At 46.6% G+C, this 23,847-nt stretch overlaps 1 protein-coding gene across 1 annotated transcript in view; it reads right to left on the bottom strand.

The window, feature by feature from the left end:
• Window positions 1-23,402, bottom strand: part of LOC106498925 (vasoactive intestinal polypeptide receptor) — a 122,872-nt gene extending 99,470 nt beyond the window's left edge. Inside the window, exon 1 of the mRNA XM_067292003.1 lies at window positions 23,315-23,402. Coding sequence (XP_067148104.1) covers window positions 23,315-23,371 — 57 coding nt within the window. The 5' untranslated portion in view covers window positions 23,372-23,402. The remainder of the gene's footprint in view (window positions 1-23,314) is intronic.
• Between the last annotated feature and the right edge of the window lie 445 nt (window positions 23,403-23,847).

The following is a 23,847-nucleotide window of genomic DNA, read 5'->3' as shown; positions in this document are numbered from 1 at the left end:
GGAAAAAGAAAAGATTAGGAGGATCCTTAAGGGATGATCTATTTTACCCTTCTGTGACATGTGAGAAGAAAAAGTCCCAGCAACGGTTTCTGACAGGCTTTGGCCACATCTCTTCTCAAGTGCCCCCACCGACAGGGACCCCACGGTATCCCCAGCTCATCCATTCCCAGGCTTCTCTACGTTGACCATCAGAAAGATGTTTTCTAGTGGGTGAGATACTAAATCTCCGTGTCTGCAATTTAAGCTCAGAATTTCTAGTTCTATCCAGACTGGTTATGGAGAACAGACTTTTTCCCTCCCTTCTTATTTACAGCAGTCTTTTCACATACTTAAAGACAAGTCGCAATTTTTCTCCTCAGTGTTTTGTTCTCTACAATAAACATCCCCACTTCTTTCACTCTCCCTCCCCTCCCCCCAACTGTTTTCTAGACCTTCATCATTCTTCCTGGAGTCTCTCCAGCATGGTTCACGGTCAGTTTTTACCCCAAAATGGACATATTGCTCCAGTTATGACTCTACCAGTGATGACTCGACTCTGTTTCTTTAACCATAACAAAAGTTTGATTCCAGATGGTTATTATTTATGTTATTGAAAGCCTAACATAATGAGCAGTCAAACATAAGAGGGGTCGCCTACATGTGCAGCCTCTGCTCGGGAGCCTTCACATTGAAAATAGACTAAAACATGAAAAAAGACAGAGGAGTTCTGATTTTACAGGTGGATAAGACAAGCTCAGAAAGTTGAGGAGCACAAGACATTCCAGCAGAACCAGAAACAGAACATAACTCTTTCAAATTCCTTATCAAAGTCTTAATAACAAAATTATCTTTCAACAAATTCTGGTAACATCAGTGTAGCAGGCAAACGCCGCAATTCAATGAACTTAACACTGCACAAAGCCACTTACCGCTGAACAAGAAGAATAAACTGAAAGCACTAACTTCTCCTTGAAGAGCAGCAGAAAAGCTGTGAGAATACAGCCTCTGCCTTCGTACCGCCCAACCCTCTAATTGCCAGCACAGGTTCCTATGTCTCTTTGATATATATGTGCACTTTGAAATGGAAAAGTAAAAATATAGATTTACCCTGCAAAGGCAACAGTAGTTAATAAACAAAGCTTCCCACGAAGAAAGCTAGCTTTTCCCCATTTCAGTTCCTTGCCATTTATACAAGCACAGCAAGTTGCATGCACATGTGAACCTCAGAGCTCCCTAAACAGCCTCACAACACACCTCCAACTTTCCTTATTGCAAATAAGGACTGAAGCGCCTGTACATGTCAGGAAGCTTAAACTAACATAGAAGGAATAGAGGCAACCAGGGAGACGATTCTATGGAGGAGGCCTCTCTTACCCAGCTCGCCGCGGTCTTCTCTTTTTTCCAGGCTATTGCACGGCTGAACAGGACCAACCAGACTACAGGTCTCTCCATCACCCCCTAAACACTGCCACCTCAGCCTCTGAGCCTCAATATCCTTTGGGGTGAGCAGAACTGAATGCAGCTGCTCTTGAAAATGCTATTTTCTACCCAGATCTGTCTCTGAGATCTTAACACTCCTCAGCATTGATGTGAGCGGCACAGGTCTCCAGGGAGCTGCCTGTGAAGCTGTGTGAGGTCTCTCTTCCTAGACCCCAGGCACACCAAGTGCCGTGTTCAAACACAAGCATTCAATGAGTAGTCACTAGCACAGGGTGACACTTCCACAGCTGCAGTGCTTGCTCCTTGCCCTACCGCTTTTGTTAGTAACTACATTAAGCATCCGACTCCATCTGAGATGGCTGCAGCTCCTCACTGGCCTCTAGTGTGTGTCCCTCCTGAAATACAACCAGCTGCTTCAGCCTTTTTAGATCATTTCTAATCCATGACATGCCTTCACTTTTAAACCTGTGACAGCTTGACATGGCACTGCTGTCTTCTCTGATAGCTCTACAGCAATCAATGCAAGGCACTCAAGCAATTCTCAGCCTACACCAGGATTTTGTTTGGGTATTAGTTCAAGACGCAACTGGAAAAAAAAGTCACCTTCTAAGCCATCCAAACTTACCTTCTCTCCCTTTAATGACAGTGAATCCAGCCAAGGGTATGAAAGAGGATAAACCTCATGGCCTCAAGAAGCTCTGGATGTATGTAGAGATGAGTCAGTGCAGGCAGATTTGAAAGAGCTGAGATAGCCCTTTCAGATAGCTCATGCTGCCATCAAAGTTTCTAGTTTTCATAAAGTTTTTTTCTTGAAAACTTCATAAAGTTTTCCTTAGGGGAAAATAACCCCCAAACCCAAGCCATCTTAAAGCAATTAAGGTCTAACAACAACAACAAAAAAAAAATCCAGCCCCCTTTCCCTCCAAAGTTTCATCTCAAACAGAGGTTTCTTGGCCCCATTACAAACTCCTGGAAGTCACAGGTTTCCAGCAGAAGGCATTCACCACAGTAACAACTCAAACATGTACACACAGCAAACATATTCCAAGAACTCTCTGAAAACATTAACTCACAAAACCCAGCCAAATTTTTAAGTTTGCCATCCAAGACAAATGAATAGGAGTGTTCCTATTCTATAAACACAGACATATCTCTGGACACAAAGACACTTATCATGGGGTTCTCATTTGCACATATTCTATCTATTGAAAACAGAGTTTCTCCCACCATCAGGGAATGAAAGGAAATCCTGTTTCATCACTGTCACTGTTAAAGACTAATGCATCCACAGAGTTTTGTGCAGACCATCATAATATAAGGCATGCTTGCTTTTTCTTCTCTGGTATTATTAATTATACTGAAAATAAAATTGTTAATGAAACTGCACTTAAATTGTTCACATCAATGATAAAACTATCTCCCAGTGAAACGAATGAGCGATTTCACCTCTCTCAGAGGATATCCATGAGCTGCAGCAAATTTCACTGCACTGATACAATATTTATCAAAAGTTGAGTTTTGAGTGAGCAACGGTTCTGGGAAGTGGATGACTGCATTTGTGTGCTTCTTCTCTGTTGGTCCTTCATACCTTTCCCAGGGACCTATGCCTACACTTTCAGGAAGATGCAATTAGGATGCTTTTATCTCTTTCCCACTCCAAATGCTGATCTATATATACAAGACGACAGCTCCAGCATGTTGTGATATCAGACTTTGTCTCGATAGGTCCAAGCAAATACTCCATGTGTCCTGTGAAGAAGGTACAGCAAGCAAGCAATTTACCTGGGAATCTCTCTGAGCTTCTCCACCTTAGAAATCCTATTAAAATCTCCCCATCCTCCCTCAATTTATGCTTCTGTAAGAAAACCTGCCTTCACTCCTTTTGTGACCTGTGCCTCCTACCTGCCAAATAACCTTCTCCCCTGATGGCTTAACACCCACCCTAATCATGGAGTTCCTCCTTCATCACGTGCCCCAGCTGCTGGACACGGTGCTGTGGGACAGGTCAGAGTTCTTCTGGGAGGGCTGATCAGGTGGCCAGAAGGCAACAATCCAAGCCAACCATAATTTCCCAATCAAAATGATTGAGTAAAACCTAACCTTGGTTCAACAATGAACTAAAAGAGGCAATTGGAAGTGAAAAAAAACCCAAAAACAACTGAATTCCGAAACCCAATCACCCAAATCCAGAGATGAAGAAAGATGAAAAACTATAGCATAAAAACCCTATAACTTAGAAACATGAAATGGAAACCTCAGGACATCAGGAAAGAGCTGCAGCTGATGGGAATAAAAGATTAATGAGAAGTTATTATTTTCAGGTTTTTACAAAGGCATTGCAACAAACAAAATCCTACAGATGCTACAGCCCAACAGAGGAAAGTGCAATGTGCAATTTCGATCTGTATTTGGAAAGCAACAAGGCAATGTGCTTGTATCTGATGATGATGAAGAAGCTTTTTCCAGTCCATTAGTAACAAAGACGGATGTTAAACAACATCTACGAGGGATAAACATTTAAAATAAGCAGGCCTGGATAACTTGCACCTAAGAGCACTTACAATATCTGGCTGAGAATGTCTATTTGAATGCAGTCAAATGCAAAATCTGCACTCCAGAAAGAAGGAGTTTAGCACAGATCTCCAGCATGGCAGCCTGAATTCTGGAAAGCAGTAACGTGGAGGAGGATTTAGGGATTAGAAAAGATAAATAATTCAGCATGAACACCCAGTATGCGCTGCTGGAAAAAAGGCTAACACAATTGTTTGCTGTATGAACTGAACAGCAATGAAGAATAGGGAGGTAATTCTCCTTTTCTATATGGTGTTGCAAAGACCTGGGCCATAGCCCCGATATCAGGCCAAGAAGGCAATTCTAAGCTGGTCAGACAAAATGTCTCAGAGTGATTGACTCAAGTGCCATCAGCTTGGCTTTAGCAATAGGAGGATTACGGGAAAACAAGACCCAAATATAATTTGTAAGGGCCAACTTTATATTCCCTACATTTAGGGGCTCAGTTCATTTGCCTGAACATAGGTACCTTGTATCATTTGAGACAATCCGGGTATCCATGATATCTGCATGGGATAGGCAGATAGGACATGGGACTTACAGGAGCCCTGCATTCTTCTGGAGCAGCACCTAGATGCCCTGAATGTCTCCAGAGGTTCTCTACTATAAGGCAATTCAGTCTAGCACAGAGAGCCACAATGAGATGCAAAGAAGTGGAAACCCATGCAAATTCATGACTCTCTCCAGGACATCTAGCTTAATAGCTAGGGTGATAATCCACCAGGGCACTGAGCCAATGGATGTGCTGAATTGTCCTTTTCAACTCCACAGAAGAAGACAGGCTGACAGGCTGAAGAGTCAACAAAGTGTTAGCTATGCTTTAATCAGAGACAGGCTGTTGGATTCAACTTACTGGAAGTAACCCGGTGAAAATTAGTTGCTTTCAATGTACTAGTCAAATAAAATAATCTACCATTCCCATCGGGGATAACTCTAATTTTAATATAACTACAATTACACAGACTTCCTGCATTTCTGATATCAGATCTTGGCCTAGGCACTGAGATGCTACACTACAGTTGGATTTTCTCAAATAGCTGTTGGCGTACAATTTGTGGGACCCCACTCGCTTTTGCTGCTATATATTTGGAAACAAACACATATGAATAAGGTAGTTTCTGCCTCAATAATTTTCTGATCTTCAAGAGGAGGAAATGATGCATAGAAATTCTTGTAAACTTCACTTTAAGGTCACCTGTGTTTGATTAATGACCTTTTGTTAAAAAAAAAAAAGAAAACAGTCAGGTGTATCAGATAGTATGAGCCCAAACACAGAGCAGAGACTTCAAACTTTATATATTCAGGCCATGACGCAAGAGGAGACACAGCAAGGTCTTACTCATGCCGCTGGAGCCACTGAGTGCTGCCAACGTGCAGGTTTCATCAGGAGTCTTGCAGTACTTGCCCTTTGCCCAGCACAGTGAGGGCATCCTGCCAAACACAGAAACAGCAGCAACATGTTTCTGCTTGTCTCAATTGCAGAGAAAAGAAAGATCCCAAAAGTTTGTAGTCCAGGAAACAAACAGTTATGAGAAATTCAATTCCCGTTACTTTTTCGGAACTGATTCATGATTTCTGTTGCTGTTTCTGCGGTTGACAGAACTGACCAGCAGCTATTGGTATTTCACCAGTGCAGACTGGTGATGCTGTGCCAGTCTTTGCACATACACAAACACACATGGACATATACAAAGACACCCACGGCAGAATTCATTTGCCTAAAGTTTGGTGTCCAGCGCCATTTGAAACACTCCAGTACAGCTGGGACAGCATGCGGACCAGCTGGTATGGGAGACCCGTGGCCTTCTGCACAGGCAGCTGGGAGCCCAAGAGTATCTCCAACGGTGCAAGACCCTACGTGTGGGCATCTAAATCAGCCCCGAAACTTCAGTGACCATAATGAAATGATTAGATCTCAGTCTACAAGCTGAATCCCACCTTGGGGACATTTTTACAGAACAAAAGAAGGGTCTGCATCCAGTTCTTACTACAGGCTCAGGGATGTTGGCCACCTAGCTGCCCTCTGCATCTGATACAACCTTCTCTATTCCTGCTCAGGGGAGAAGCAAGAAAGGAGCCTAGGGGAAGGAGCTGTTCTGCTGTTCTCAGGAAGAAGTGACACCATTCTTCATTTTCTTTGGTATCTTCTGATCTTCAAAGCAGAGGCATCCATGTTGTCAGTTCTGGGCTGGCAGGACATACAGCCCAGGCTTGGAGTACTCAGCCTGGGACACAGTGAACTTGGCTGCATCTGCTGATTATGAACTACTTGGATGCACTTCACAAAAACAAATGGACCGTGCAATCCCTGGGACTGCAGATGTGCTCTGGGACAGCGTTTCAACCCACTTTCCATCTGGGGTGCCCATCTGTGTAAAAGAAGGTTGCTTTGTGCATTGTTTATCAGCCTAATCTGGGCGTTAAGCTGGGAACATGGTTCCAGAACACATCTGCAGCGCTGGGATTTCACAATCCAACTGCTTTACATTTTCGGTGAAGAATGTAACCTCTTCCCCCAGGCTCAGCTATGGGTGGTCAGAGCCAAAACGCATCTCAGCAGCACAAGGTCATACTGCCATGGCAGAGGTTGCTCTATCCGGGGGAACGTTCCCAAACAAGGTAGCAGAGGCAACAGGCATCACGTTCGAGAAGGACAGGATGCCTCAAGGAGCTTTTCCCAGCTCCCCAGCCTTCCAGCTAGGAGGATATTCTGTTTAGCGTTTAGAGCCACTTAGCCCTCGCCTGCCCACCGCAGGGACAGATTGTGTTTGCCATCATCTGTTTCTTACTGCTAACTTCCTTCAGCTGGATCTCCTGCCCCAAGGGGTTGCTTCCTGTCAAGAGCATCCCATTCCCAGCCCTGCACACATTACTAAGTATTGCTATTTGTAGATGAGAATTTATGGTGCTATGACATAGCACAAAGCCGGACTGCTTTTAAATCACGGCGAAACAGGCACTGAGAGGCACGGCTGTGCCTTGTATATCCCTTATAGGCTTAGTAAGCTATGAGTATTTCCAAAAGAAGTGGCTTCTCTAAGTGTGGAAATACGGCTTTTATTTTCTTTTGATTCCGAAATAACCAGGCTGATGATCAAGAGATTCACACAGAAGGCACAGCAAGGGGACAGGGTGAGGAAAGCAGGGAACGAGCATCAGCACCTAGAATCAAATATTAGTACCTTATTACTATGCATATAATATAATATAAAGCCTACTACTTCAGTGGTCACGATCACACTTACTGTCACTTTTAAGTGCTAGGCTTCACGCGTTCACAAAACTACAGGCGAGGAGAGAGCTCTCTTCCTCCACAACTTTCCCAACCTGGGCAAGGAGTCATTCACTGCTGCACACTCCCAGTAGGACCGTCCAGCTAAACATCCAAAGCTGAGGCTTGCAAAGTGCTTTAGGAAAACGAAACCCAAGGATCCTGCCCCATGTAGCACGGGATGGAAATCAGGAGCCTGATCAGGCAGCTCTGTGCTTTCCCTCCGAGGATAGCCTACTGTTTATTTACAGCGACACTCCAGACTATAACTGTGTTGTTTTCCTTTTAATGAGGGGGAAGCAATTATAATTGGACTGAAAATGCCTTTGTGGGTGAATAAATGAAATAAAAAAATATTAAAAAAAAATCTGTGAGACCCTTGGGAGTTCTGGGTGATGTTTCTAAGATGCATTTCTGGTCCAGCCCCTCTTTTTCCCTTGAAAGATGTGGAGGTATACTGGCTTTTGGGAAAGATATGTCATTCATGCCCTCAACGATAAGAGCTGCTATCAGACAGCTGTTACTAGAGTTGCATGATAGTATATCACCTCATGTAAAAGCCTAATAGCCTAGCCAGATAAGACTGAGCAATGCGAGTGAACAGAATAACCATTATTTGCTCCTAGGTGTACAGCCACTTTCTACCAAACACCACTAAATGTCCCTCAGACTCTTAGCCTAGTAGCAGGCCTGGCCTTTACTCTACGAAATTAAATGCAACATAGAAAAAGGATAAAAAAAATAGTTAAGTGCTTTCCTCAGCATCGGAGTACCTGTATTACCTCAAAATATATAGCTCTTCTCTGAAAAGCCATTGTTTAAAAGGAGATGAAGGTCAATGATGGCTCCCCAAGTGCAGCAGCCCTCCGGGATACCATAATTAACGCATGCCAACTTCTGCATTGTTTCACCAGAATGCAGTGGCTGGTGTCAGTCCTTAATGACTCCACAACTTGGACAGTCAAGTACTATTTTTTGCAAAGTTGATCAGAAAAAGTTTTCAGCTCAAGTCTGGAAAGAGGTTTTGATTCATGCTTCCAGATTCCTAACATGCAGCCTCAACTGTTTCCTGCCTCTCTAACCAAAAACACAAGAAGAGAGATTATTTCATCCTCTCTTCCATCCCTGAGACTCCTGTAGAACCCAAAAGCTTATACAAGCTGGATTCTCTCTTTTTCTTCTCTTGCATCAACGAGATCACTCCTTCCAGAGGCTGGAACGATCGGTAAGTAGCACTTTCGCAACCCAGTCCCAATGGGACTGAAACGGGTTGCAAACCCTGTCTGTATGCACTTGCATTTAACATAGACTTCTTCACCCAACTCGCAGATCTTCGGAGAGCTCTTATGTACAACTAAGAGGAACCATCCACTCTGCAGAAAATATGTGGAGTCAAAGCTGGGGTTTCTTATTGGTCCTTTTGCTAATGAGATGTGGGAGGAAAAAAAATCCCAATACTTCCTACAAAGAGTAGGAAAATGACCCTGACTTGGGATCCAAACCACACTGGATTAAAACTCTTTGGAATGGGAAGAACTTCTTCTTTTTTTTTTTTTTGATCTACAGTAATTTGACATAAAAATTAAATCCAGCTGGAATGGCTTCTTAATTAAAATCATACGTTGCTTATCAGAGTGACAACACTTAACTGATTACAAGGGAAACATGCAAACCTCTGGCATCTTGTTCCTCCTTCTCCAGCCAGGCTGTGCAGCAAAGTCTCTCTGGTTAAACCATGCTGTAACCCTTTGGAGGCCACCCCACAGGACCTCTTCTCACCCCATTTACGATCACAAAAACTCATATAGCAACTATATAAAAAGATCTACTTAAAGCCAGCTCCCTTGCTCTGGCCAAACCTGGTGGAGTTCACTCTTCTTTTCATTTGCTGACTCCTAAAAATTTCCCAGTGGAAGTACATAATCTCCACATATTTAATTTCAACTCCCTGGCTGTGCTCTAATTTATCTTCATAGACAACTGAAAGGTTTCCCATTGTCTCAAAAGGGCCCTCAGGCCAAAGCCTGAAACCATTCATCCGACCCACTTTTAGCAAATACGCCACAGCCTCCCAACCCAGTGGTTAAGGACCATTTTTCACATGCACTGTCACCCTGACTTGTTGCCAGAGTCAAGCAATTTTGCTCAAGGACTCTTCTGATGGTGCCAACAAAGGTGGTGCTCACGGGGCACGACATCACGGGCTACGCTACCTACCCCCCCGAGATGTTCCCCAAGGAACCGTGCGTCATTGGTCCCAGCCTCCATGCCATGGGGAACACTGCTGTTCCTTGCGTTAGCTTGGGGTGTGGGGTTTCAGCCTTCCAGGATTGCTCCCGTAACAATTTCTATGAGCATTAAACCCGCAGTCAGATCCTCAGATGGTGCAGCACAGCAACGTTAACGTCAGCGAAGCTAAGCTGATTTATTCTGCCTCAGGATGGTAACTGCAAGGAAGGATTTTCCCCAGCACAAGTATTCATTAAATTTCTAGGGCTGAATGAATATGTGACTGATTGCCTGAATGCTTTTATCTTTCTGTTTTCAATGCCAGTCCCTGTTATGGAAAGGGAAGTTGAGGCAGATGCTAAAATTGAGGTCTTGAACCCATGTTGTCTGTAAAAATCCTACGGTACTTTCTATCAGAATAGGGTTGTCAGAGGAACTCAGTAGCATTTTCCTGACTAACAGGAAGGATACTACTTCATTTGGTGAAGTTATTTTATTTTTTGTTCCAGTAAGAGCATTGCAACCACAAGGTGCTGGATCTCAGAGGCTGAAATAACCATCTCCCAAACTAACCTGCGAATAGACACGTTGACCTCCAGATGTCTCCCACATAATGAAGAAAATGCAGTTTTGCCCTTCTCACTCCTGACCCTCAGATGTGCCAGTTTTAGCCACAACATTTAAATGCCACCCGCGGGAAAACATAATTTGGGGGTACACTCTAACAATCAACAGGAGACATCAAAACCCAGATCTCCTTGGTCAGGACTTTCTGTTAGGTGCTTAAATGTCTTTAAAATCTAGATCTAGCCTAACATCATATTTCCAAGCCTGGAAATTTTCTTACCCAATTAAATCTGCTGCTGTTGAAGTAAGTTAGACATCTCCAAACTAAGACTGGATATGCTTCTAACTAATAGTTTTGATTGAATGGCCTTCAAAACTGAAACTGTTCCACTAATAGTATCCAGTCATTATCCCTTCTCTGTATGTGTCATTCTTCCAACCTGAAAATTAAGAAAGTGATATTTCCCTCTCTCCTAGAAATGGTTGTGCCATCATTTAAAGGCGAGACTTTAGCACATTCTGGCCATTTTCTGGCCCAAAAAAAGAAAGTAAAAAAAAAAACCTCTCTCCCCTGTCAAGGAAAATAACTCAGCACTTGTGAAGTTTTTAAATCTCTTGATGGGAAGAAAAAAAAGAAAATAATACTTCATTTTTAGCTCCTCTCCAATCAATCAAAAAATTAACACCCTCCCCCCCCCCCCAAGGATAAATCACTTCCTGACTACTGCAACTTTGCAAGCAAAAAAACACCTTCCCCAAAATCTCCCTTAAGTAAAAGGCTAGCTTTTGTTAAAGACAAGACATGGAAGGGAAATGCTCAGCAAGATCTAGCGTGCAGTGATCAGTCAAGCTTTTCTATATATTGGCCTCAAGATTCATTAAACCTCATTTCACAGTAACCACACGTCTCACACCCAGAGGTCAGCTGCAGCCACTAAGTGGGTGAACTGCACAGAAGTAAAATTATTTCCCCAGTACAGGGCTCAGAATTGGTGTACAATTTACAGACCTACAAGACTTACAAGAAACGGAGTTCATCTGGTCTGTGAGACACTGTGTTGGGACTGTCAACCCAATTCACTGGCTGGACATTGAGCACGTAGCCAGGGTCATCATTCTGATGAAAACCTTTCTCTATCTCTATTATTCAAATCACTTCTTCCTCCCCACTCCCAAAACAACCTGAATGACGACACCATTGACTACTGCAGGAAGGCCAGAGTCCACGGTGGATGAATCCCTCAAAACAAGGGGCAACGGTGGCAGAGAACAGTGACTCCTGTCACATGCAGAGCAAAGCCCTCCAGTTTGCACTTCCAGCTTGAACTTCCTGCAACAGGAACATGTCCTGCAAGAAGCCCATAAGCACACACACAAGCACACACCTTCAAAAAAAGAGACCAAGGAAAACTTTGCCAAGACAGGCATCATTAGTGCAACCTTCTCAACCTTGCAAGCTGCAAGTTGGGGGGACTATGTGAAACCCTAGAGAGATCCCGCCCAGCTCCAGACAAACTGGCAGCTTCCAGAGACCACCTGTCTCCACCTCCTACTCTCATCAGTCTCAAAGTTGAAAATACTCCAAGTCCATGTCCAAGCATCTCCAAGTCCATCCATCTTCCCATTGCCACATTCACGGGATTCTGAGGACTGCTAATGCCCCAAGGTGTACCCAGCCTCCTGTAACACTTCCCCTTCCCCTTCCCAGTGGTAGATCTGTACTGCGATGATGCCTCACTCCTAGCTAAAGATGGTTTTGATCACAAAGTTTATTTCCTTGAGCAGGAGTGCTGGCATTACAGCGTGAATAGGTTGTGAGAGCTCAGTTTGGATATACTGGTCCACTCAAACCCCCAGCTTTGGAGCACACAGTGCATCTGATACCACCTTTACAAGTTTGCAACCCAGAAAGTGATTGACCCTGGTCTTCGGCTGCAAGACCACCCTTAGCAGAGAGTCCATTTACAGAGCCTGGGACTGAATTAAGAGCTTCTCAGCCTCATCCTATGCCTGAACTGTGGCTCCTTCTCCCTATGTGTAGCCAAAATGATTGCTCCATCTCCTTCTGCTCATGGTTAATCCAGTGGACATTGTTCCTTGCCTGTATCTCTCCCCAGGCTACTTTGCAAGGGAAACAAGCATTTATTTTTAGTTGTGCTGTACCCTGGTTGTTTGGGCTCTCCTCCCTCGGGCTGCGATGCATATTTAATATTTTTTCCAGAGCTGACAGCCCAGGAACCTTAGTGCTAATCTGGCAGGGAAGAAATAATTACACAACAGAGGGGCACCAACCTGCCAGGCATTTTAATACCCCTTCTAGAAAGAGAGGAATGACTCTTCAGTAGTCCCATAGTGGGGAAGAAAGCAAGTCTGCATCAAAAATACAGTTGCTATTTAATTATTATTAATTGTGCAATAACAAATTCTGTCAGATCTCCAACAGAGAGGTACAGGAGGAGAAAAATATTATTAGGGCAATATGCAGAGAAAAATTGGACTGGAAAAAGGCAGTGCAGGAGAGATGACTGTGCACCTAGGTCTCTCAGAGTTGCCAGCACCAGCTGTCCCTAGCAATGCTACAGCTCTAGGATGTTTCTGGACAGCAGGGATCCAAGTGGGATCAGCAGACCCTGTGACCAACTTGCACAAAAGATTCATCTCCAGGGTGCAGTGTGATAGCACGCAGATTTTCAGGCTAGTCTTGGACCAGAAAGCAGGCCAAAAGCATTTAGGGAGCAGCACTTGTGGAGGTTTGAGCAACTTTTGCTATGGTAAAGCAATGCCACATTTGGCTGGAGACACTGATGCTCTGCTGTGTGCAGGACCCCATGAGGACACAGCATGCACAAGGTCTAGGAATTGTACCACCTGCTCCAAAGCCAGGCCAGGGACCACTCCATGGCTGAGCCACCTGAAGACCTCCTAGACCTTTTGCAGCTAGAAGTTGTGGCCACTGCCTCCTTGCTTCTCTTGCCCAGTGCTTGCAGCTGCCCTTCCCCACAGCACGATAACCCTCCTCATCCCTCCTCGCTCTGTCCCCAGGCATCTTCCACCATCTCCTTGCCCGCTTCCCCTTGCCAGCCCCCAACCTCTCAGCTTGCCACAGCCACTCGGGTTATTTTCCCTCCTGCATCTGTTGTTGCAAAGAGTTAATACATCGCTGCTGAGCGCACGAGTCGTCTTGGCTTTACAAAACGGGTCCACCAGCTCTCTACTCAACTGCTCTTGAGTTTAGCGTTTCTGGTGCTGCTTCAGTAAATCTTAGTTTTGTTTTCTCTCCTTGTAACAATAACACACAATAAAAAAACCCTCAGCAAATGACCAAAGCTTAAGCTTTAGAGCTAGGTTCAAAGATGATTTTTCCAGATGCTTATTGTTCCCTTAAGACAATTCTGAGGTTCAGGTGAGGTAGACCCAAAGCAACGAGCTCCAACTGCTAATTTCCTTTCCATCTACAAAAAAATCAGGGCTTGACCTACACAGTTTAACCAGTAAATTTGGTTCTGGCAACAGCCTTCCAAAAGAACATGGTAAAAAAAAAAAAAAAAAACTTTAAGAACTTGAAGGTAAATATCTGTATGAATGTGATAGGAGCCTTGTGATAGCACAGAGACTTCTTGTAGCCATGATCATCTAGTGCTATAAGGGCGATAGCGATTTTTATTAGCCTAATAAAGCTGGGGGGAAAAAAAAAAAGCTTTTGAAGTTTGTCTTTAACTCTGAAACAAAATCAGGAAACTTCAGGCTACATATAAGTTTGAAATAATTGTCCTGATTGTAGTCAAGTTAGTTAATTAAAGAGAAAAGGGTAATCAACACTTGTAGAGCAGATGAATCTCTTAGCCAGGGAGTAGCTGGTAAGATTGCCAGCACTCGCTGGGCTGCAGGGGCAGGTGGGAATTATCACTTATGTGACAGCAAAAGCTAGCAGATGTGGAGCCACCAGATGTGGAGAAAACTGCAGCGGGTCATAAAAGCTACGGCTCTGCTGAGTCCGAGGGTTTTAATACCCAGAAGGACTATGAATGGTGATTTGCAGCCTTGGCTTCTGGAGATATTTCGTAGGTCTCAGATTTGGTAGGACTGAAAGACCATTGCTCGTAGCAATGGTTTTGTAAAAAAAATAAAAATAAATAAATATAAAAATCGCTCGAGGCAGTACACTTTTCTCTCAAACCGTCCTTCTGACAAACATCTTCAGGCTAAACCCAGAGCAATTGCTACTTAGCTTTGTTTCTCCTTCAGACCTCAGGAAGTGTCTCCATGCCTGAAAGTATATCTGATTTTTTTTTTTAATAATCTATTTCAGCCATTTCAATATAAGCTGTTATTTCTCTTGACAAACCTTGCCTCATCTGTACTGTAGGCAAACAGCCCACAGATAAGCCCTTGACACGCTGTTTGCCGAAGCGCGCGTATGACTTCCCAGGGGGAGGGAGGAGAGGGCAGGGCAAGGAGGCACAAAGGTGAATTTTGCCCAAGGCGGTTGCGGCGAAAGAAGTGGCGTGGAGGGGATGAGACAGCAGGAATTCCCACGCCCGAATGCAGCGCCCCTGCCCCGGCTGCAAAGCGCTGGCTGCAGAAGACGGAGAAAGCTTCGCACGCGGAAACTGTGCAAGCTCTAGAAGCGGGTCGTCTCAGGTATTGCTATCCGGAGGGAAAAAATAAAGAAAGAAAGAAAAGAGGACACTGTACAACAAGTGACAGGGAGTAAGGAAAAACAAGAAGTGGAAAACCCCCGCCACCACCTCCTTGAAAGAAATCATTGCAGCAATGGAATTTAAGTGCGCGGCACAGCAAAGGCTCACGCAGCTCCGCAGCCGTGTTTAATGTTACACCCCCAAAAATGCAAGCTGTCCGGCGGCCCACGCTGGAGCACGTCAGTAATTCTTCACGTAATGTTTCTGGCCTCCTTTCAGTGCCCCGTGAAGCTGGGAACCGTCTTGGCAGCAGCGTTTTCCCGTCCTTGATTATTCCAAGCAGAAGGGGAACCTGCTTCTATTGCGAAAGGGAGGGGGAGGGGGAAATAATTATCGTTAAGAACCGGGGTGAAAATGAGAGATAAGCAGAGAGACGGATGCCGACACGACAGGGGAGTGTGTGAATGACATAACGCTTCTTGGGAGAAACTCACTCACCCCCCGTTTCTGCGAGAGGGCACATCTGCCAGGGCAGTGGGCTCTAATCTGTGCGCAGCACTCCTGGGGGCCGGGCAAGGTGATTTAAGCGAGCAAGGATATATGGCCCGCATAGCCACAAAGGGGGTGAACCTTCTAAAGGGGTTCGCACCCCCCCTGATAAATAGCTACAGGCCCATACGGGGAAAGAGGCTGGAAAAAATCATTGCATTCACCTGAGTTATGAGCTAAATTTGGCAACAGCAGAATAACGGTGGAAGAGGCACAATCTCCAGCAGGCTTTGGATTCTGGCTGCATTTGCAAGCCGAGCGTGTAAAAATGCTGAGAGTCAGTGTTGAACCAGCTTTGCCTTTTGCTGTAAGTGCACAGAGCTCTTACGGATTTTTGGGGAGAAAGGGGGTACATTCAGTATGTTGCATTTCATTTCCTTTTTTGCCTTGCAAAGGGATAGGTTCGTTAAAGTTTGAACTGCAGCAGTCTGACAATTTTCAAGAAATAGGAGAGAAGAGGAAAAAAAAGATGCTTCTGAGTACTGAATAAAGCAGGCTGCGGGGAAAAATTCATCGCGAGCAGTCCTCTTCTGCTTTCATTCTTATACAACACCTGAGGAACCTCGGGGTGAGGTTCAGCTTGCAGCTTGATACCTCCAAACACAGGTGTCTACACGGGGGCTAGGAGACTGGACTGACACTATAGTCAACGAGGGCTCAAAAAGGTGCTTAAATATAGCCCTGTGGTGCCATTTGAGATGACTTTGTGTGGTGGGTTCAAGGCATCCACACGGGGTGGGCAGATAACCCAGCATCTTCAGGAAAAGGAGACGTGGGGCACCTCTCCGATGGCAGGACATGCCTGAGAGCGGGCAACTGAACCGACCCTCAAAACGTCCCTGACCACAACAGGGTCTTTGACATGTAGGTGGCACATAGACACCTACGTATACCCACCGAAACATAGGTGTCTTCATCCGTGTGCCGAATCCCACCCCAAGGTGGTCTGCAAGGAAGTTCACAGGCTGCTTAGCTGGGATAGAAAATGACATTTATAAGGGCCCTGGAGACACTGGCAGCTCAGTTGTTGGTTGTGATGTTACAGATCACTAGGTATTAATTGAAACATCTGTTAAATCCAGAATCAAGGCTGGAGCCCTGAAGAAACACCTTTTATAAAGCCACCCTACAGATTTCAGCTTTACAAAGGAGACGCAAATTATTGCTATTTTCCCCTCCAGACAGTAATTATATTTAAATAGATTTTTTTTTCCCCTGCTTCCCTCTTTATCAGATAGGCTTTCATAGGGATGACGATTAAAAAAACGTGACGCTGATGCTGTAGTGGGTTTTACAGCTGACTGGCAGGAGTGGGAACGTCCCTGAGTCTGCAGCGAAAGCCAGAAAGGCATCGCGGGGACGGCGGCTCAGCCGACGGAGAGCACAGTTCCCCCATCTCCTCCCGCGTTCAACCAAACACAGATCACCAAAGCCAAGCTGTGACGTCCAGAAGAGTTTCCCAGAGCAGCCAGTACCACCGAGTCTGTCCTCCAGCCCACCGGTGAAACATATTAGAAAATAATCCTGATTCGGTTCCAGCTTAATAAATAATCCTGATTCAGTTTGACCGCTTGAATTTCAGTGCAAATGAGGGAAGTGTAAATCTCCACCTGCCTGCAGTGGGAATGGTGAAACGGATGGCCAGCAACTGCCCTGGGGGTAAGAAGTCTACCCAATGTGACTAATGACCGAGTTTTAAGGCTGTTTCCATGCACTGTTTCAGTTGACTGGGTATGTGATTTTGGCTAATGCAAAGTATATCAGGGTTTCCAAAATTCACATCCAGCTCAGAAGCTAAAACAGGTCTTTAAGTCCCGGAAATACTACGTATTGATGCAAAAATAAAAGTTATGGCCGTAGATAAAACCTGGCACAACAAAACGCCGCTAAAGCAGCACTAACGTGTGCTTTCCCGCTGGAAGCAGCCCACGACACACATCCATCCTTGCACAAAAAACGTCCCCAAACTCCCTGTATAAACCAACCGGAGGCAAGGGATATAACTCCGAAGAAATGCCTCACCTGCTTCCCCTTCGCAGCCCTGCCGGCTCGCTTCCAGCGGTTCAAGCCACGCTCGGACAGGCCATTTATATTTGCGCGGATCAGCACTTACTAAACATAATTGCTCTTGCTATTCTCTCTCTTCCCGCATTAGGGTTTATGTATGAGGCTAAGCAGTTTAAAAGTGGTTTGTAACAAAGCTAATAGTCAGCAGATGCTTTTAGTGAGGCTGAAGTTTCGGGAGGAGAAAAAACCTTGCGCTTTATTAATAGCATCCTTATCAGCAGGAAACTTCACACTTCTACTTACATCTGCAGAAGCCTTTAGGTTTTCTAAGAAACTCGGTGCTGCTGGAGTCCGGTATTACCCCGTCAAGCAGACCAAAGGGTTGTATAACGACTGAAGGAACAACCAGCAGCTTCAGGGATACCATCTGCATCCTGAGCCGTCCCCAAGGCACCTTCTGCATGTTAATGAATGGATTCTCCCTGCATTGCTGGTCTTGCAATGTGAAAGGTGAAGCTCGTGCCTGGAGAGATGAATCATCCCAGAGGGATCTCTGGCAGTTCAGGCATACCGCCAAGCAAGTTAGCAGGTTGCTAGAAAAGGGAAGGGCGACCAGAGGATCGCTCAGCTGGCGAGCAGCCTCCCGACCCCGGCACGGGACCTCCCGGCCCCAGCCTTAGCTGTGTTAGCTCTGGACGGAGGCCAACCTGATAGCCGGCACTGCTTCCCTGCCCCTTCCGCACCTCGAAACACAGGGGCTGATCTTGCTTCCCCTGCAGTCCTCTGGGATCTCGTTTTCTGAGGCACAGGCATCTCCTTGCTTGGCTTGGTTCCCACCCAAGCGAAGCTATGAGAGCTCGTGACTCCTGGAAAAGCATCTAGGAGTCCGCAGCTCCGGGGACTCTGGGGGGAGGGAACAGTGAAATGGCAAGTGCTCAGCACTCATTGAAGGAAATCCTGATAGACCACGCGGGGCAGGAGGACGGACCTCCATGGGCCACAGATGGACTCAGCAAGTCTCCCGTAGGGAACGGGAGCTCCTCACCCTCCTGTTTGTTCACGCGCTGGCACAGCTCTCCTCTATCCCACCGGCTGGACCTCAGCTCCAGCCTTTCTCCTGCTCTGGGGGCTCCAGGCACCTATGATCCCGTTCGTCTCTACTTCCATCCCTAGGCTGAGGATTTTTCCTAGCCGCATTTCTTTCTTTTTGCTACTCCCTCCAAAATTAAAAAAAAAAAATTTTTTTTTTTGGTTCTTACAAAGGACTTCCCTTTGCAGGAATTTGTCTTTATAACATGGAAGAGAGCAAGCCGATGAGACCAGAGAACAGGGCTGTTTCCCCTCAGCCGGTGCAATGCAGGAGCGATCCCATTCACAGCAATGAAATTACACTACTACACTTGCTCTGAAAGCAGGATGTGACCCATTCTGTTCATAAAACCAAGCTAAGTCCTGCTCTCATCAAAACTTGAGTACCAATTTTTTCTTTGCCCCATTAATTTGACTCCTTTCCTGAATTTGAGCCACCAATCCCATTCAGAGTGAGACTAATCTCCCTCTTCAGATCTGATGTAAAACTTCTTCTTGTCTTAGGTCTCATTGACCGACGCAGTGTCTAGTGCCCTTTCTCAGATGGTCAATGAATGGGACACTCATTGCTGGACGGGGAGACGTTTTTCACCTGTCCCCCAGGCTCTCTTTCCATCTACAACAAGGATGTGCGTCTACAAACTGCAGCCCAAATACCGGGTAAGCTCCCAGCCCTACCGGACTGTGCAAGTTGGCACGTGATGTGGCAGTCAGAAGACTGATGTCCAGGAGATACCAATCTTTCCAGTTGTTTCTACTGGAGACCATCTGGTAAATGGTACTGTTTTTTCACGAAAAAATCACACAGAATAACCCCTAAAGAGACATGATACAGTATACCCCACGCAGCGACACAGGGCAGAGACAGGTCAAGAACCTGGCTGAGACATGGGCTGAGGGACACTTTCACACGTCACCTGCAGACGTCAGAAGACTCAAAGGGCTTTCAGGCAACTACAACAAGTCACAGACTCGCATGGCTCATCATCACCACAGCCCTTTCCTAAGCCTCTTTTCTTGAGGCCTCGTTGTCTTCTCATTCCCAAGGTACCCTCACAGTGGAGCAGATGGTGCACTAGGCTCAGGAGGACCCAAACACAGACCTCCACTGGTACCAACACTCACTCATGCTCCTGTTCCCAGTTTGCCAAACCGGGAGAGCACCCTGCTGCTTTGCACCCACCAGCTCCTGTGAAACCTTCTTGGATACTCCAGCGCGAAGAGCAGCAGCCGGTGAAGTCACGCCGCTACGTGCTGATGGAAATGAGAACAAAACGTAACGGGAGTTTCACAAGCCAGCACTGGCCAGACGTACACAAAACAAGACGCATCCTACTTTGACTGCATTTTTATTCGGAGTAGCTGTCTGGTTGCTACACTGCTGTTGATACCAGCAGAAGGGGTTTGAACCAGAGTATTTTTAAGCCACTATTAAAAAAAAAAAAAAGGAAACAACCCCCCTCTGCCAATCTCCTAATTAACAAGCCAGCCAATGCTCTCTGTCCACGGGCCCATCTGACCTCAGAGGCCAAAAATTTGGCAACCACCCCTCCCTCTCAAAAGCACCTTGAAGGACTCATCTCCTTTTATGATGTATCATGGTTCCCCTCTTGCTTGGTTCTCCAAAATTTTCGTGCTGGAGACCAGCCTAGCAGCTGCCAGGGAGGGTGCGATAGCGATGGTGTGAACAGCCCGGCTGACATGCTGGTGGGCTGGAGTAACATGCTATGGAAAATGCAGCCTTAAATATTCCATGCAGGATTTTTCTCAGACACCATGTTTCTGCCTATGTGTTCTTTTGCCTTGCTGTACCCTAAGTAAGAGCTTCTAAAGCATCTGTACTAGTGAAAACCTTCTTCCAAAGTTATACAGAGACAAGAAAACTTCCAGAGTTACCCAGAAATGGTTGAATGGAGCTAGGCAATTGGTTCTCTTAAATGTCTTTAAAAAGATCAGCCACACACTGTACATGCTTAAATATTAATAAAACACAAAACCTAGCAATACACTGAGGTTTTGTGACGAGGCCTTTTTTAACGTGTATCGTCACTGCTAAAGGACTTCAGGTTGGGTGCAAAAATGACATTAGAGGATTCTAGTGAGCACCATACATCTTCCCCCCAAAGCATTAATTATTTTTGTTTCAATGTATTTATTTCAATTCTCAGATTCTCAGCCAACGGCAGGATGAAAAAGCAGCAGATACGGCTGAAGGCGTTGCCCCGTGAGCTTAAGTTTAACAAATTGTTTTAAAGGGATCCTCTTTCTAGCATTTTACATTCGGGCTGCTGAAGGACCAGAACTTGGTTTTGCATTCCTTTCCCTCATGCTTATACTCCATAGCTGGAGTGGAATAAAACTCTGAAGAAAAGCCCAAATTACACCAGCCAGGCAGATTTGGCTAATTCAATGTGCTTTCAGGCTGTGGAATCCACCAATTGCTTTGAATTATCCACATCTCATTTACCGGACACATACTGAAAAAAACTGCTGCTGTTTGTAGCTTCCTGGCCCAGATTCTTATTTTAGTTACATGCCTGAAAAAGGTAAAACAATCCATCACAACCTAGTAGGGATGATCCTCGATTTACACCAAAACAGTACAAATCCACCACTTCTCCAAAAGGTTAAAATTGACCAGTGCGGGAAGCCTGATGGACGTGGCCTGATCAATTACAGCAAATAAGATTTGCCCGATTTCCTTTTTCCATGTTTGTAGATCACGGGGCACAGGGGCGAAAGTTTATAACAGCAATTAGAAAACGCTTGGCTGCAACAGTTTTATAGCACCAAACTTCTGGACCAGCCAATAATTGCTGTTCAAGGCCTTCCCAAGGACACACCAATAAAAATTATCACAATAAATTATAAGCAAAATATCACTGGGTAATCTTAGATCCCAGAGTCAGGCTGTTACACTTTCTGGGTTACTTTTGCTTTAAAAGCGAATGCCAATTCCCAGGCTCAAAGCGAGAAACAAAACAACAGGGATTCTCTCCAGCATTTCAGCATTATGACGGAAACTTTACACACTTCGGCATTAGTCACCTTGCAGATCAACGCAGATGCTTATCGTGCGAGTCTTTCTAACCCACCGGCATGAACCAGGTCCCAGTGACATTAACATAAGGCAAAAAGCAACCGATGGCTCCACTAAAGCAAAGGAAGACAGTGAGATAAAGCGCGGAGCGACAGAATAGCACCGGGGAGGTCAGGGTCGAAACGGGACCCGCGGGCTGCACCTAGGCTGTGGCTTGCCGCTGTCCCGCAGCTTCGGGAGTTTGTGCTTAGTGCCAGGAACCATCAACCCAAGTGCACTGACACCTGGCAGCGTACGGGCCCGATCCTGCAAACACGCGCGCGTTAAACTTCAGCAGACCCGGTGACTAACTCGCTGCAGGAGTTGGCCCCAAAGGACCTCATCCTGCCAACAACATTTAAGGAGACGGGACTTCTGCCACGGGTTTCAGTGGAAGCGGGATCTGGAGCAGTTCCAGCAAGCTGATGAGAACTCTACTCCCTTCTTCTGATTTCCTTGCCTTGAGCTATTTTGCATCTTCCCAAAAAGCAGTCTGTAGAATGGCAGGAACTAAATGTCTGGTCATTTTTGGATTCTTTAACCCATTTTCCCAGCCTGTTCTTCCTCAAACAAAGTCTTGGGTGATGCAGATGGTTGGGTGGGTCATACCGACAACCACAAAAATTGAAATAATGCTATTTGTCTCATTTCATAAGGGGAGAGGAGAAAAGAGACGGGAGTGATGCAGTGCAAAACCTGCATTACTTTTCACACTCGGAGGCTCGGTTTGGTTGGCCTTGCTCTGCTCACCGGGGATCAGAGCGGCTTTCCAAGCGAACCCCTGCCACCGGCCGAGCCAAGAAGCGACTTGCCGCCAAGTCCCGACAGCACAACCTAGTTTCTGTGGGCAACCTCCCTCAGCCCAACAGGATGCTGGTGAGGCAATCCCACCTTTTTAAAGGAAGAAAACAAACGTGGGACGGGATTAGAAGAGGGAAACTCAGCCACATCCAGCTCCCAATCCCCCATCCAGCTGGTTAAAACGAGCTAAACTGGAAATCACATGCTGCGAGGAGACAAGTCACAAGAACTGAGGAGCTTCAGCAAAGCGTTCGGTAGCCCCACGCCTGCACTGTTTGCACAGAGAATTAGCTTTTGCACACATGGGTGTGTGTGTGTGTGCATGTGTGTCTGTGTGCGCACGCACACACATCGCCAAGAGAAACAACCACGTTTGCTAATTGTACCGCGTGCTACGAGCCATCTGCACCTGGGGAGGGGGGAGGAAATCACACCGCCCCAATCAGGAACCTGCGAGCATGGGAATCACGAGCGGAAGGGACTCCAAAAACACAGCCTTCGGTCCCAGCTTCTGCGCTTTCCTCGGACATCGCGGCCACGTGAAGGTTTAAGTGTCCGAGAGCCGCACTTTGCACAACTTCTTTGGGGAAAGCGTTCTTCAAGCAGAGAGCGCGCGCCCGCCCGGGAGTCCCCTGCCCTGGTACCACCGCGCTTCCTCTGGGAAATTTCATCCCGTTCCTGCCACCCCGGGGCAGGGGGGGAGCTTTTTATGAAACCATCGCACTCCTAAACAGAAAACACAGCAAATGGAAAGCCAGCCCTGAAACAAAACGCTAACGAAGCCAGAGTGAATGCCGCTAGTTCAAAAGATCGCCGCACTCTTGAAGAGAAAGTATACACCGGGCGAAAATAAATAAATAAATAAATAAATAAATAAGGAGTGATTGCTATTTTCTAAATCAGCCGAGGAGGGGGGGAAAAAGAGCCCAGCAACCAAAGATACACCTGTCTTTCACCGATCGCACTTCCAAAGTTGCCGAAAGTTTGCCCGCGGCGAACCGCCTCCGCCATAGGCAGCGCGGAAGGGGAAGGCGCAAGGCGAAAGCAAAGCGCCGCTGCGCGCAGCGCCGCGCCCGCGGAGGAGGCACTCACCGCGCAGAGGAGGCAGCCGAGCAGCGGCACCAGGACGTGCAGCACCGCGGGCTCCATGCTGCTGCTGCTGCCGCCGCTGCCGCCGCTGCTGCCGCTGCTGCCGGCGCCGGGCGGCCGCTCCGCTGCGCTCCGGGCGCTGCGCGTGCGGCCGCGGCGCCCCGGCTGCGCGCATCGAGGGCGGGAGGAGGCGGCGCCGCTGCCCGCGCTCCGCGCTGCTGCTCCGCTCCGCGCCGCTCCGCCGGGCCGGGCCGGCACCGCCCCCTCCCGCCCGCCGCTCGCCCCAGGTGCGCGCTCCCCTGCCCGCCTTCGCTCCCCCCTTCCTTTCTTCCCGCTCTTCTTCCTCCCCCTCCTCTTCTCCCCCCCCCTTTCTTGTTCCCTTTATTCCCGTTTCCCCCTATACCCGTTTCCCCCCTTCTCCATTCCTTTTCTCCTTCCCCCCTCCTTTTCTCCTTCCCCCTTCCTTTCTCCTTCCCCCTTCCTTTTCTCCTTCCCCCCTCCTTTTCTCCTTTCCCCCCTCCTTTTCTCCTTCCCTC

Source organism: Apteryx mantelli, chromosome 2 (assembly GCF_036417845.1).
Source record: "Apteryx mantelli isolate bAptMan1 chromosome 2, bAptMan1.hap1, whole genome shotgun sequence".
Classification (NCBI taxonomy): domain Eukaryota; kingdom Metazoa; phylum Chordata; class Aves; order Apterygiformes; family Apterygidae; genus Apteryx; species Apteryx mantelli.
This window is presented reverse-complemented; position numbering and strand designations above follow the sequence as displayed.